The sequence below is a fragment of the Primulina tabacum genome, chromosome 12 (assembly GCF_025594145.1).
Source record: "Primulina tabacum isolate GXHZ01 chromosome 12, ASM2559414v2, whole genome shotgun sequence".
NCBI lineage: Eukaryota > Viridiplantae > Streptophyta > Magnoliopsida > Lamiales > Gesneriaceae > Primulina > Primulina tabacum.
The window spans coordinates 1042065-1057514 of record NC_134561.1 but is presented as its reverse complement, the minus strand read 5'-3'; the positions used below and the strand labels follow the sequence as shown (position 1 = coordinate 1057514).

The 15450-nt window shown below is 40.2% G+C and overlaps 1 protein-coding gene across 1 annotated transcript; it reads left to right on the top strand.

The window, feature by feature from the left end:
* The first annotated feature begins 13161 nt into the window (after positions 1 to 13161).
* LOC142521477 (F-box/LRR-repeat protein 25-like) lies at positions 13162 to 15386 on the top strand. The gene is made up of 2 exons (XM_075624685.1): positions 13162 to 14432; positions 14886 to 15386. Exons 1-2 carry the CDS (start codon positions 13413 to 13415, stop codon positions 15183 to 15185), a joined length of 1320 nt encoding a protein of 439 aa, XP_075480800.1. The 5' UTR covers positions 13162 to 13412; the 3' UTR covers positions 15186 to 15386.
* Positions 15387 to 15450: the final 64 nt, after the last annotated feature.

The following is a 15450-nucleotide window of genomic DNA, read 5'->3' as shown; positions in this document are numbered from 1 at the left end:
ATAAGCTTCTACAAACCTTAACCAGCTTGCCTCTCTTCTTGACATGATTCTTCTGAGAATTATGTTCAGCTGAACTGATATAGAGATCATTTTCATCGGCAGCAGTGCTTAACTCGTGGCAACAACAACGATTCATTCGTCGATACCCTTCCGCAACGGATGCCGATCTTCTCATCGAAAATGATCTCTTTACTACACTGTGGAATGATGATCTTTGTTTTCCATCACTCAACGTGGAAGAATCCGAGCAACCAGGGTATTTTCGACCGAGGATGACGCCGAACACCTCGCCGACTTCGTCGTGGTCTTGTTCTAGAACTCGAGCCGGATCGAGCATTGTTGTTGAGTTGCTTCTTGTGATGTTGGGATTTGGTTTGTAGTCTTTTGGTTTGGAGTTGCTGTAGTTTGCTAAGGATGTTGGGGTGTGAGAGCGGAGATTGGTGAGATCTAAGGAATTGGATCGTTTTGTGCCGCCAACTTTTTTGATTCTTGAATATGCATACATTTTGATCGTGAAGGTCTCACTCTAACGGAGAGGTTGTAGTTTTGGAGAGAAGAGAGGAACTTTCTTCCTATCTCGACTCTACAAATCAATAATTGAGAGACAGGTGAGATTAGCGGTGTTTATCGGTCAGTTCGATTTCAACTTTCTTTATTTCGGTTTCCGATTTTAGAAATATATTATCTGATATCCAAACTGTTTTTCATCAGTTCGGTTCATCGTTTTTCATAATTATTTAAATTAGTAAGTAAAATATAATTTAAAATTTGATATATTTTTATTAGTAAAAAATTAAAATATAAAGTCTAAATAAACTAAATAAATAAAAATCAACTAACAAAAAGATTCTCAATCCACTAAATATCATCACATAAAATATATAATCTAAATAAAAATATAAATTAAATTATTGATTTAATTAAAATTTTGTTTTTCGATCGGTTCGATTTTAGAAACCGAACCATATAAACTCTCAATTTTAACGTTTATATCCGAATTCGATTTTGATTTAATATGGGATTTTCTACTAGCATATGATAGGACTGGTGGGGTTAAGGTTGTTGCATGAAATGTCACAATGGTAGGTTTGGAAGTATGGCTGATTCCCTTGGATGGCTCTATCCATGTGGGGTGTTTTTATATTATTGTCACTAAAATAGATTTTAGAAATTAAAAATATTTACAAAATATTTTGACATACCCAATCGAATATATTCCAACATTTGTTGAATTCCACGTATTTTATTTTGAATGTAGACTATTGCTATTGAACATGTTATATTAAAATATAAGGTAAAAATTTGTGTGAGACGGTCTCACGGGTCGTATTTTATAAGACATATCTTTTATTTGGGTCATCCATGAAAAAGTACTTTTTATTATAAATATCGTTAGGATTGACCCGTCTCACAGATAAAGATTCGTGAAACCATATCACAAGAGACATACTCAAAATATAGAAGAAATGCTACGCGGATAAACCGATTAATTGATTTGGGAGGTGCTGAAAATTAAAAATTTTAATTAAAACTCGACTTTTAAAATTTATATTTTAAAGTAAACCACATAAAAAATTTGAGAGGAACACTTTCCGTATCATGAGAAGTGACTTAAGCTTAGCAAAATAATTGTATTGTCACTTTCATTAGTTAATCATATGAATTCACATTGTCAATCATTAACAACATGTGGTGATGTATTAGTTTGTGTGGTATTTCTTTTGGAATTCAACTCAATATCTTTTGATTTTTTAATAAATAAAAAAAATTGTGATTTATTAAGCGAATTTTTGAAATTTGGATTTCAAATAACACAAATCATGTGTATGTTACATTATAATGAAATATACAAGTATTTAATTACCAAAGAATAAGTTTTAAATTTTGAAGGACTGAAACAACTTGAATATATTTGAAACGATGAATTTAAAATCCGCAATTTCAAACTACTTTGTTTCTAATGGTCTGATTGAAACGAGTGTCAAAATTTTCATTATGATTGTGTTTGAATGAAATAATTTGAATGTATTTGGTTTCAATTTTATACCTCAAATCCATTATATCTATTTGCTTCAAAATCAAAATGAAAGATTTGAAGGAAAAAAAATCAATGTTAGCTAAGTACTTTTTTTTACTATCAACTCCTCGACTTAGTCATTTCGCTTCCATATATTTCAAATGTTTCGATTTCAAATCCATCAATCCAACCACAGCATAAAAGATTCAAAGTTTCACTTAATTGATCCCATATTCTTATATATACTTGGATAGAATTCTTAATCACACTCAACTACTTATCATTTCAAATGCATTGTATTATTAATTTTTTTTCCCTAAATGCATTCAATTATTCAGATGATTGCAGCCCATTAATATAAGTAATTGTGTGGGCTAGGATATGATGTTTGGCCCATTACAGCTAGGCCCAAATTTGGGTCACTCCTGGACTGGTTCATAAAAGATCTGAGTCGTTTCTATGTCAGATCACGTTGGAGCATTCAATTATTAGTGTTCTTCCTTCTTAATAAGCAATTAACATACGAAACTTTTCACCAATTGCTTGAAGTTTTTGTATTTTTTTTAGATAATGGAACCCGTGACCGCGGTTCTTCATTGCGTACATACATACGACAATAATAAGATAAACCGTAATGGACAAACATGTGTTTTGGTCATAGTTGTCAAAACATGCGAGAAGAGCGGGCCGACCCACAACAAACCAAACCAAAACTGCCAGTTGGCAGGCCGGCCTGTCCTTTAACAGGATTGAGAAATTCAACCTGATCCGTCTACTTGGTCCCGTCTCGTCAATTTTCAATTATATTTGGCGTATTTGGGTGGACTGACCCAAAACTCGCAACAACCCACCATTTGGCAGGGCTGGGAGACCAACCCAACAAGCCCAACCTACTAAATTTAAAGGGGATGAATAAATTTTTCTCAACAAATAATTTTAGTTGGATTAACAATACTGAATTTGATTCTTTTCAGTTGGGTTCTCAATAAAACAATCAATATAAACTGTACTAAGTAGGATTATTGAGATTGTTTGAACAAATTTCTTAACAAAAAGATCAGTTGGGTTGACTGAATTGTTGTAAAGTAGATAACAAGTAAGCTTTTGCTGACTTGAAGATCCAGTTCACTTCTTCTCCTCTCTTTTTGTCAACACCATCCGGTGGCTTTATGTAGGCAAGAACATATTCTAACTGAGAACTTATGCCGTCAATATTTTCATTAATGTTCGCTTAGACTTCCTCTATCTTGGTGCAAATTTGAAAGTTATTGGTTTATATTTGCCCACCAAGATGAGTAGCTATAGCTGCCTGAGTTTTTTTGTTCTTCTCCAATCGATTAAATACGTTAATCATACCCCTGGACAAATCTGACACTTATTTGAGCATTTTGTGTTTAAAAGACAATAGAGCTTCCTCGATATTCAAATTGCTTCTTGTAGGAACTGTTATAGAAGAAGAAATAGCAGTGAATCTTGAGCTTATTTGATCCCCAGTAGTTCCATCAGTTAAGTCCAAGTCAGGAGAGGATGGTTCTATTCTTGGGAGTTCTTTGGATATGGCAAGTACCAGTTCAGGAGTCTGACTACTAGATGGTCCTGCTTGTTTAATCATGAAGACTCCCGAGTCAATCTTGCTGATAGGTATCTCAACATGTTCTGACTGATTTGTTCTTCATTGTCTCCATCGTCTTTCTCAGTCATAGTTATCTCAACTACTTCTTGTATAATTCCTCGAACAAATGCAGCTTCATCTGATTTGAACATAAGTACATCCTATGATAGGACGACTTCTGCTTCAGAGATCATTGCACAAATTTTCCCAGTCAAGGAAGAAGGAGGCGACTGTTTGCTTAGAAGGACATCCTCATTGGCATCATCATCATCATAAGTAGTTGTTGTGCAATGGATTGCACAACTTCCTTAACATTGGCCAAAGTAACCTACCTTAGAGGTGGAAAAGTGACGATATCTTGCTGACTGCGCAATTTGGCTTCCTTGGAATCAGATTCAGTTGGCTTCTCAGAGACAGACTGAAATGAGGATCCAATCACTATCTCTGCCGTGGGATACACTAGCTCAAAAAATTTGTGATCATTCTTCCAGAACTTGACCATCATCTACAGTAGTTCGTTAACGACAAGCGGAATAAATTTTTCTAGTAAGGTACGTCCTCATCGTCGATAAACCAAGGACAACACAACTAATCGAACTTTGAACCTACGATTCAGTTCGACTTGGGAGGGGGAGACTGGTGATACCCCATGGAAGACAGGCCCATCAAGGGCCCCATTATCCTTGGCCCATCCCTAGCCCAAGTGGAAAACAAGCCCACCAAGGGCCCAGGTATTCTCCTATAAATATCAGGTTTGAGTGTTCAGTAGATTCATTCACTATATTGTTTTCAGCAGCGCCCTTAGCTGCTCCCCTCATATATCCTCAGTCTCTGACTTGAGCGTCGGAGTGGCTACGCCAGGACACCCTCCTGGCCCCCTCCTAACGGTCTTATTTGTGATTTCAGGCCCAGGGTAATTTTGAAGTCCGTGTCTGGATTAGTGACGCTTGCGTGGATCGGACCCTAAATTTCCCGTGAGTATCATACAGAGTGACCGAGCTTTGCCAAGAATAGTTCAAATATAATGAATAAATGCAACTGGAATAATCAGTTAAAAAATTTCATGCATTCAACTATTTAATATTGATATACTATTATTAGATATGACATATAAATAAAGATATATAGGGATGACAACGGCGAGGCGAAGACGGGTTTGTCATCTTCATCCTCATTCTCGAATTTTATCCTCATCTTCATCCACATACCCGTCCTGATCCCCGACTGAACCCGCATGGATCAAATCTGCATCCCTTCTCCTTCCCATTTAAAAAATATTATCGGGACGTCTCGAACCCGAACTTATTATCATACTATTATTATTAATGATAATATTAATATTGATTTTAATATAAATATCAATAATATTATTATTATTATTTTCAAAAAAAATTGATAGTAATATTAATAATATAACAATATTGTTTAATAATATTATTATGAATATTTTTTTAAAAAAATAATATTATGATATTATTTATATTAATAACAATAACAACAAAAATAATAATAATAATAATAATAATATTTTATTATTATTATTATATTAGGAGTAGGTTCAAGAATGATGATAATATCCTCATACCCGTATCTAAAATCCGCGAACTCGAAAAAATGGGGATCTCCGTCCCCATTTCGGGTTTTCCTCGCATGGCCCCGAATCCGTGGGGAAAATATTCATCCATGTATATATAGATATACATAAAGTTTGTTTATTGTGAAATGATGTTGATATCTCGGAATTATATATTACTTTTAATTATCAAATAATAACATTGACATTTCACGATTTGATGATTAAATATTTAAATCAATGACAAAAATGTTAAAAAGGTTTGACAAAATATAAATCTTATATCATCGTATATATTTTCTAACTCGTGCACTTTTTTAAAAAAATTCTCTACAACAACCTCCCGATAATATTTAATTGTTTGTTTATGTTTTTCAGAAATTGCAATACCACGAAAATTATCAAAATCACTATGTTGGGTGCAATAATTGTTCCTGTTTGGTAGAGCGATCGAATTGTGGTATTTGAGATACTGTGCGGTTTAAAAGATTTGAGTTTCACTATTACCACTAGCTATAGCTTTTGGTAAAGCGGCAAGCACTCGATCCTACAATTGGTATTAGAGCCAAGGTCACGGGTTCGATTCCCATTGATTGCAAGGAGTGCAATTTATTGGGAGGGAGATTGTTGGGTGCAATAATTGTTCCTGCTTGGTAGAGCGATCAAATTGTGGTGCTTGAGATACTGTGCGGTTTAAAAAATTTGAGTTGCACCATTACCACTAGCTATAGCTTTTGGTAAAGCGGTAAGCACTCGGTCTACACACTATTCTTTCGTCGACTACAGTGACACTTATAATATTTCAATTATTTTTTAATACTTTTCAAGCATCACAAAACAAGAAGATTACACCCTTTTTTTGTCTACTACAATGATACTTCCGATAACATTTCATTGTTTGTTTATAATTTAAGACATCACTAAAACAAGAGAAGTATGAAAATCACCATCTTTCTTCGACGTTTTTGTGATATTTTTGATAAAATTTCATTGTTTTTCAAATGCTTTTCATGCATAAAAAACAAGAAAAATATCAAAATCATCGTTATTTCTTCGACTTCAGTGACATTTCTGATAACATTTCATTGTTTTTTTTTTAAAATGTTTTTCAAACATCACAAAAGCAAGAAAATTATTGAAAGTGACACTTACTATTACATTTCATTGTTTGTGTATGCGCATTTCATTGTTTGTTTATGTTTTTTAATCATCACAAAAAAAAAATATCGAAATCATTTTTCTTTTGTCAACTTTATTAACACTTTCGATAACATTTCATTTATTATTTATGTTTTTCAGTCAACACAAAAACAAGAAAATTATCCAAATCAGTCCTACGAAAGTGTAATCACTTTAGGTTCTCACGTCATAAAAAAAAAAAAACCACTTAAAAAATATATGCAAAAGAAGTATAATTCAAAGTAATTTCCACTTGGATTTCAAATTCATAATAATCGAGTTCATAAAAATGCTCAACTTACCAACAATACAATACCTAATGTTTGTTATATAAATGATTTATTTGGTTTCATTTTTTGCTGAATTAAACACGAAAGACTTGTCAAGTTTCACCAAAAGTCATCACAAGAACACCGCTTTTCTGTTCCAATAACATTTCATTGTTTTTTTTTAAGATTTTATACTTTAAAGTATATAAAAAAAATAAAAGTATCAAAATCATCGTTTTTTCGTCGACTTGAGTGGCATTTCTTTGATTTCAGCGACACTTTCTGATACTCACGGGAAATTTAGGGTCCGATCCACGCAAGCGTCACTAATCCAGACACGGGCTTCAAAATTACCCTGGGCCTGAAATCACAAATAAGACCATTAGGAGGGGGCCAGGAGAGTATCCTGGCCTAGCCCCTCCGACGCTCAAGTCAGAGACTGAGGATATATGGGGGGAGCAGCTAAGGGCGCTGCTGAAAACAATATAGTGAATCCAATAACTGAACACTCAAACCTGGTATTTATAGGAGAATACATGGGCCCTTGATGTGCTTGTCTTCCTTTTGAGCTAGGGATGGGCCAAGGGTAATGGGCCCATCCATGGGGTATCACCAGTCTCCCCTCCCGAGTCGAACTGAATCGTAGGTTCAAAGTTCGATTAGATGTGTTGTCCTCGGGTCACCGGGTACGAGTTGTGTGTTTTCTTCCGGTCGTTTGTCAGTCTCCAAAGATTTGGAAACAAATTAAATCATATCGCAATCTTGTTATAGTTTTCTCTTCAATTCGTTCACCAGCTCTCCCCCCCATGCCCGAGTCCTCGCCTCGCTACCCTCGCCGAAACCCCATTCAAGCTCGCCCAGCCCCACGCATCCAAGCGCCCAGCCCCGTGCGCCGCGCTTCGCCATCCTCCCGCTCGCCCTGCCGAGCTCGCCCAGCCGAGCCCCCTGCCCCTCGTCTCCTGCCGAGTGCCCATCCGAGCCCCTCGCTCGCCCAGGCACCCAGCCCCGCGCGTCGCGCCTCGTCATCCTCCCGCTCGCCCTGCTGGGTGCCACGCTCGCCCCTCGCCCAGGCCCACACGCCCGCCTCGCCGTCTCCCTGCCCAGCCGAGCTCGCCCAAGCCCACGCGCCAGCTCCTCACCACGCTCGCCCCTCGCCCCCTCGCCTGCCAGCACCTCGCCCAAGCTTCGCCCTCGCCACCTCGCCCCCTCGCCTAAGCTCGCCCAGCCGAGCGCCCACGCTCACCTAGCCAAGCACTCGCCCTCGTCGAGCGCCACGCTCGCCCAGCCAAGCTCTCGCCCGGCGCCCCCAGCATGCCTGCTCGCCCAGCCAAGCTCTCGCCCGGCGCCCCCAGCACGCCTGCTCACCCAGCCAAGCGCTCGTCCCCTCCGAGCGCCACGCTCGCCCCCGCAGAGCGCCACGCTCGCCCAGCCAAGCGCTCGCCCGGCGCCCCTAGCACGCCTCACGCCGCTCCACCCTCGCCCAAGTGCGCCTGCTCGTCCAGCGCCCCCCATCTCGCCTCGCACACCCGCTCAGCCCGCAGCCACTCGCTCGCCTCTTCACGCTCGCCCAACGCATCGAGCGCTCGTCCAGTACGTTGAGAATTTTGATATATTCCCCGTAAACATCTTTTGTTATCGACTAACCAAATAAATTTTTCTCTTCCCAAACTTTGCTCCTCTGCTAGGCGATGTCTTAGCAGGAAAATAAAAACTCAACATCTCCACCCTCTAACTCCTCTTCTAGGTGACACCTTAGCAGGAAAAATAAATTTAATTCTCCTCATCCACTCTTCTCCTCTGCTAGGCGATGCCTTAGCAGGAAAATAACATTTTTCTCCTCTCAAACTCCGCTCCTCTGCTAGGTGATGCCTTAGCAGGAAAATAAAAATTCACTACCCCCACCCTCTAGCTTCTCTGCTAAGCCGGGTCTTAGCAGGAAAATAAAATTCAACTCCTCCATCTAGCTCCTCTGCTAGGTGATACCTTAGCAGGAAAATTTAAATTCAACACCTCCACCCTCTAACTCCTCTGCTAGGCCGGGCCCTAGCAGGAAAATAAAATTCAACTCCTCCATCTAACTCCTCTGCTAGGTGATACCTTAGCAGGAAAATAAAATCAACACCTCCATCCTCTAACTCCTCTGCTAAGCCAGCTAAGCCGGGCCTTAGCAGGAAAATAAAATCAACACCTCCATCCTCTAACTCCTCTGCTAGGCGATGCCTTAGCAGGAAAATAAAGTCAACACCTCCAACCTCTAACTCCTCTGCTAAGCCGGGCCTTAGCAGGAAAAATCAAACTCTCACCTCATCATCTCATAACTCCTCTGCTAAGCCGGGCCTTAGCAGGAAAATAAAATCAACACCTCCACCCTCTAACTCCTCTGCTAGGCGATGCCTTAGCAGGAAAATAAAGTCAACACCTCCACCCTCTAACTCCTCTGCTAAGCCGGGCCTTAGCAGGAAAAATCAAACTCTCACCTCATCATCTCCTAACTCCTCTGCTAAGCCGGGCCTTAGCAGGAAAATAAAATCAACACCTCCACCCCTCTAACTCCTCTGCTAGGCGATGCCTTAGCAGGAAAATAAAATCAACATCTCCACCATCTAACTCCTCTGCTAAGTCGGGCCTTAGCAGGAAAAATCAAACTCTCACCTCATCATCTCCTAACTCCTCTGCTAAGCCGGGCCTTAGCAGGAAAATAGAATCAACACCTCCACCCTTTAACTCCTCTGCTAAGCCGGGCCTTAGCAGGAAAATAAAATTCAACGCCCCCACCCTCTAACTCCTCTGCTAGGAGATACCTTAGCAGGAAAATAAAAATTCTTCTCTTCCACTCTGCTCCTCTCATCGCCGACTCTGCTCCTCTGCTAGGCGATGCCTTAGCAGGAAAATAAATATTCTCCACCTCAGCCTCTACTCCTCTGCTAGGCGATGCCTTAGCAGGAAAAATTTAACTTTTCTCCCCCCCACTCTTCTCCTCTACTAGGCGCAGCCTAAGCAGGTAAAATAAAATTCATATAATCCTCATAATACAAGAACAACCACAAACTTAATATAAGAACTTGGCTTTATTAAATATCAACTGATAACGTAAGACAAATTCAGGAACGAAATACATCAAAAATGAAGTAAAGATGTTCTCTAAGGTGGTAAGCGTTCCCATGCCTCTTTAGAGCCTTACCCAGCGCATTCTCCAACTTTCCTCTCAGCTCCTCTTGTACCTCCACAGGACAAAGTTACCCATTTTGAAGCTTCTCCGAATGACTCTACAACTGCAAGACTGAGCTCAAGCTTCCATGCGAATGCTCGTGACTTCTCTTTTCTTCTTCCTTTACGATTCTTTCATAACAACGACGTGCGACTTTTTGGTCCCCGCACAGGACTCCAACTCCTCTTCCCACAGGAAACTTAAGCTTCTGATGATAACTGGAAGCTACTGCTCTAAAATCCTTCAGGGCTGGTCGTCCTAGAATTCCACTATACGCTGACTGGGTATCTACTACAGTGAAGGCTATCACCTTTGTTACCCGCCGAGGATCAGTCCCCAAGGATAGGGGAAGAACAATCTGACCCAAAGGCAAGATGACGCGTTCTGCAAACCAATACAGCGGGGTGGATATCGGCTCAAACTCAAATCCTCCCATCTTCATTTGATCCAACGTGCTCTTGAACAAGACGTTCACGGAGCTTCCATTATCAATAAATATTCTCGCCACATCATAATTGGCAATGGTGGTCGTTACCACCAAGGCATCGTTATGTGGAGTCACAACGCCTCAGAGGTCTTCCAGCCCAAAGCTGATGACGGGGTCTTGTGGTAAGTCTGCACCCCTAGATATCTCAAAGTTCTCCAACCTTCTCCCATGTGCCTTCCGAGCTCGCCCAGAGTCTCCATCAGTAGCACCCCCCGAGATCATATGAATCATTCCTCTCGTAGGGTGGTTATCCTCATTCATTCCCCTCCTCTATTCGACGAGCTCCTGAGAGACATCTTGACATCGACCTTCCCCTCTCTGCTCCCCGATCCTCTGATTTATCCATGGAGGACCTTGACCACGCCTAGGGGGCGAGCGAGACCTTTGTCGACTCCTGAATGAGGATCCTTCTCGTCTATCCCTTGAAGGCAATCTAGCACTGCACCCAACCCTTCGCGACTTCTCCCACCTCCCCGTGGGGTCCCTCACCTCCATCACCTCGTCCCGACTCCTATCCAGGGGAACATGGGATGAGAATTGTCTTCTACTACTAGTTCTGTCTTCCTCTCTTTCCCCTGCACCCCTCTTCCTTCCTCCTTTCTCCGCTCCCTCAACTCTACTTCCTCCGGGCCATTTCTCCATCCTTCTGTACCGTTGGGCATCTTCCAAGTTTACATATTTCTCAGCTCGAGCCAACAGATCATCATAGCTCAACGGAGGCTTCTTGACCAACGACTTGAAAAACTCCCCTCCCCTCAGTCCTTGTGTGAAGGCACTTATCATGATGTCAGGGGTAGCCGCTGGTATTTCCAGCGCTGCACTGTTGAAACGCTGGACAAATTCTCGCAAAGTTTCATTCTCTTGCTGTTTCATCACGAACAGGGTCAAATAATTTTTCTGGTGCCTCTTGCTGCTGGCAAATCTGTGCAAGAAAGCTGTAGCAAAATCGTCAAAAGACTGTATGGAGTTGGGCTGCAGGGTATTAAACCATTGCTGGGCTGACCTCACCAACGTGCCCAGGAACACCCTGCACCTGACTCCATCTGAATATTGATGTAACATGGCCGCATTCTCAAATCTCCCCAAGTGTTCCTCGGGGTCAGTATGTCCATCGTACTCTCCCACATTCGACTGTCGAAAAGTTGGAGGAAGTTCTTCTTCTAAAATGGCTAGTGAAAAGGGACTTCCTCTCTTGGGTGCCGGTGCTCTGCTTCCCAACTGCTGCCTCAACATCTGTATCTCCCTCCACATCTCCTCCATCTCCGGATTCTCCTCACTTGGGAGGGGTCGCGTCTCCTCCACCCTACTCTGACTGCCCTTCACATTCTCCTCTCGCTCCTGGCGAGCGGCCTGCTCTTCTGCAAACATAGACTCTTGATTCCTCTTCATGGCCTCATCCACTGTTCGAGTGATAAATTGGCCCAGCTGTTCCAGGGTCAAGTTTCCCACATTCTCATTGGGATGGGTTTGCTCGACCCTCGTCTCGTGGATGGGCTGCTCAGTTCTGGCCTCTTGACGAGGTTGTTCATGTCTCGTCTCAAGATGCGGTTGTTCTTGTCTTGTCTCAACATGAGATTGTTCGGGTCCCCTCTGAGGACGCGATGATGCCGAGGTAACTCTTCTACTTCCTTTCTTGCCTACCATCTCTACGTCTCAACTCAAGTGTTCCCACAGACGGCGCCAAGTGATACTCACGGGAAATTTAGGGTCCGATCCACGCAAGCGTCACTAATCCAGACACGGGCTTCAAAATTACCCTGGGCCTGAAATCACAAATAAGACCATTAGGAGGGGACCAGGAGAGTATCCTGGCCTAGCCCCTCCGACGCTCAAGTCAGAGACTGAGGATATATGGGGGGAGCAGCTAAGGGCGCTGCTGAAAACAATATAGTGAATCCAATAACTGAACACTCAAACCTGGTATTTATAGGAGAATACATGGGCCCTTGATGGGCTTGTCTTCCTTTTGAGCTAGGGATGGGCCAAGGGTAATGGGCCCATCCATGGGGTATCACTTTCGATAACATTTCATTGTTTGTTTATACTTTCAAGCTTCGCAAAAAGAAGAAAATTATTTAAATCAATGCTCTTTTGTTGACTGCAACGACATTTTCGATTACATTTAATTGTTTGTCTATGCTTTTCAAGTATAGCAAAAATAAAAAATAAAAAAATTACACCACTTTTTTCAAATGCAACAACTCTTCCTATAACATTTTATTATTTGTTTATATTTTTCAGTCATCGTAAAAACAAGAAAATCATATAAATCACCGTTTTTTTTTTATTAACTTCAATGACATTCATTTCATTGTTTGTTAATGTCTTTTTAGGTATCACAATACAAAAGAAATTATCGAAATCATAGCTCTCTCGTCTATTGTCACAACACGTAGAAAGAGCCAACTTCCTACAACATCGTATATTTAAGAGAATTCTACAGATGTACACGTGTTGCATTTGTTATTATTATTTTTAATTTGATCAAATAATACTAAACAATTAACTTAAAATTATTTTCAGTTTAAAATAATTGTCCGATTTAAAAGGAAAATTTTGTTTATATTTTTTTCTATGTAAAATATGAAGTGATTTGAGGAGATTTGTAGTAGAATAAGAAAGAAAATTAGAAAATTAAATATTTTGATATTCTCTGAAATAATTACTCTAATAATATCGTATTTTATAATATAGTATAGAGATATAAATTATAAATTTTTTAAAATCTAAATCATCTATTTTTATACTAATGTACTGACACGTGGGAAGTGCAAATTTTCCAATAAAATCATATATTTAAAATGGGAGACCCGAAATTTTTGCTGAGTCGGTTCGATCTGTTCAATCATCTATCAAAACCATTTCCAACTGAATTCTCCGACCTCTGATTTCTCTCTCACTGAGGTAAGGTCGCATTCGATTCGACCATAAACCCTGCAAAATTTTCGAGATTTTACACCACTTTCTTGTGTTTTTTGTTGATTTATTGATCAAAATATTGAAACTTCTTATTGATCGAGTGGCTACGCATCCTTTTCAACTTCTGATCGCAAATCCCAGATTGGATATGGAGGCAAACGATCGGAAGAAGATGACCCGAAATGAACAGAAAGATGAGGAAATGCCCGATCTTGATAGACTCAGCTGCTTACCAGACAGCATTATGAGCCATATACTCTCTTTTCTTGACACAATTTCTGCCATTAAAACTTCCATGCTCTCCAAACGCTACAGATTTCTGTGGACTCTGTCTCCGATTCTTGATTTCAAGCTCTTACGATTCAACCCTTATCGTTTCAGCCGGTGTTATCCCAATGATTTTTTTGATCCAAAGGGCCTCAATGTCCTTTCTTTTGAGGCACATGTTAACCATGTGTTGCAACGCAGGGAGCACAGTAGTCTCACGATGTTCCGCCTTTCTCTGCATGTACCGGCGGGGTCGGAGTTCATTAGAAATTGCATCGATTATGCTGCAAGACACAAGGTACGGCATCTTCGAATCCGTAGTTACACCAAACAAGGTTCCGTTGTGTTGCCGAGACTGTTGCTCGTTTCCCCCTCATTGACAATTTTGCACCTGAATAATGCTGTTTGTTCCAGTATAGAGTTGCCTAAGTCACTTTCCTTGCCCAACTTAAAGATTTTGCGCCTCAAGAATTTCGAATTCTCTGATAGCAATTATAATGGGGAGGTGTTTTCCGGGTGTTTGAGCCTTGAAACTTTGGTCTTGAACAAATGTTGGATTAGGCCTGCGGATAAACTCAAGACCCTGGGTGTTAATTGCTTGAACCTTAAGAATTTGGAGATAAAGTATTGGAGGAGTCCTTGGAGATGTTTTTTGGAGCAGAGTATCTCTGTGAATGCTCCTGCACTTGATTTCTTTAAGTTTCAGGGTCATATAGCCAAAGTGAAATTCCGGGATGATTCACCATGCGTTAACAAAGCATGGATTGACATCTGCTGTCCCACTGCGTGCGCATCATTTGATGTCAATGGAAGGATGGAAAGTAGCTCGGAAAGTCTTATAGAAATGATTCGACAGCTTAGGAATGTTAAATCCCTCTCCCTATCGTTGAGGACAGTCGAGGTATATACATTGATCTTGATGTGATCATCACGTCGATCTAACTATAGTTGAATAACCCGGTTAAAATAATAGAACACAGAGATAGTTGTTTATTTTTGTGCTCTATGATCAGCATGATTATGTAGTCTTTATTTCACCAAAGCCTGCAACTTATAGGCATAAAACAAATTGCGGGACTTCTTTAAAACATCTTATAAGCTTTATACAAAATAACACCAATATGCAAGTATAAACGTCTAATTCTACCAAATAGTACAATTTTAAGATCATGTTATATTCTCAGGTGACTTATCCACAAGTTTTAGGTGTTTAATTTTAAAATAAGATGTAAGAACTTTCAAGTTGTTAAAATAGTTTATAAACTCAAAGCATATAAGATGTTTAAGATAACTTTAGCATAACCATTTCTAAATTACACATATGACGCATAATGGCATTTCTATTTGTGCTCAGGTTATGTCTGTAAGTCCTTGTTTGCAGCCATTTATGTTCGAGAATTTGAGGTTTATAAGGTTCACAGCTGAGGAAAAATATGGAGAGATGACCATACCAATCGTTACAGTTATGCAGCTAACAAAGAGTGCCACCTCTGATACTTTGGTGTTTGATGGTTCTAAGGTATTGTTTTTGTCCATGGAACTTGTTGTTTTGAAAAGTATATCTTTAGGAAAAATCAGCCATACAGTATTGACTTATCTCGACATGTCAAGTTTCTTTAGTCACAAATTTTTGTGTATTCCGAAAACATGCTGACATGTTTAGCACACAAGATTGTTCGTGTCTTCTTTTGAATTCGTTAGAGGAACTTAATATATTCTGCAATTGCTGCACCTATAATCTACACTTCATCAACTCTGACTCGGCCATTATCTGTTTATTACTGACCACAAGAACCATTGGAGATAACATTTGGAGGTTTGCTTAGGGTATAGGATAACTAGTTGATAATGTTTCGTACAATCCAACAATCAAGAAGCAACTGCAAATGATAAGTGGGATCTATCCTCCCTACTATAAG

Bases quoted from the DNA above. Each gene is read 5' to 3' on its own strand.
- LOC142521477 (XM_075624685.1), top strand. From the start codon at position 13,413: ATGGAGGCAAACGATCGGAAGAAGATGACCCGAAATGAACAGAAAGAT. The intron at 14,433-14,885 runs GTATATACATTG...ATTTGTGCTCAG, and splicing joins TATCGTTGAGGACAGTCGAG to GTTATGTCTGTAAGTCCTTG.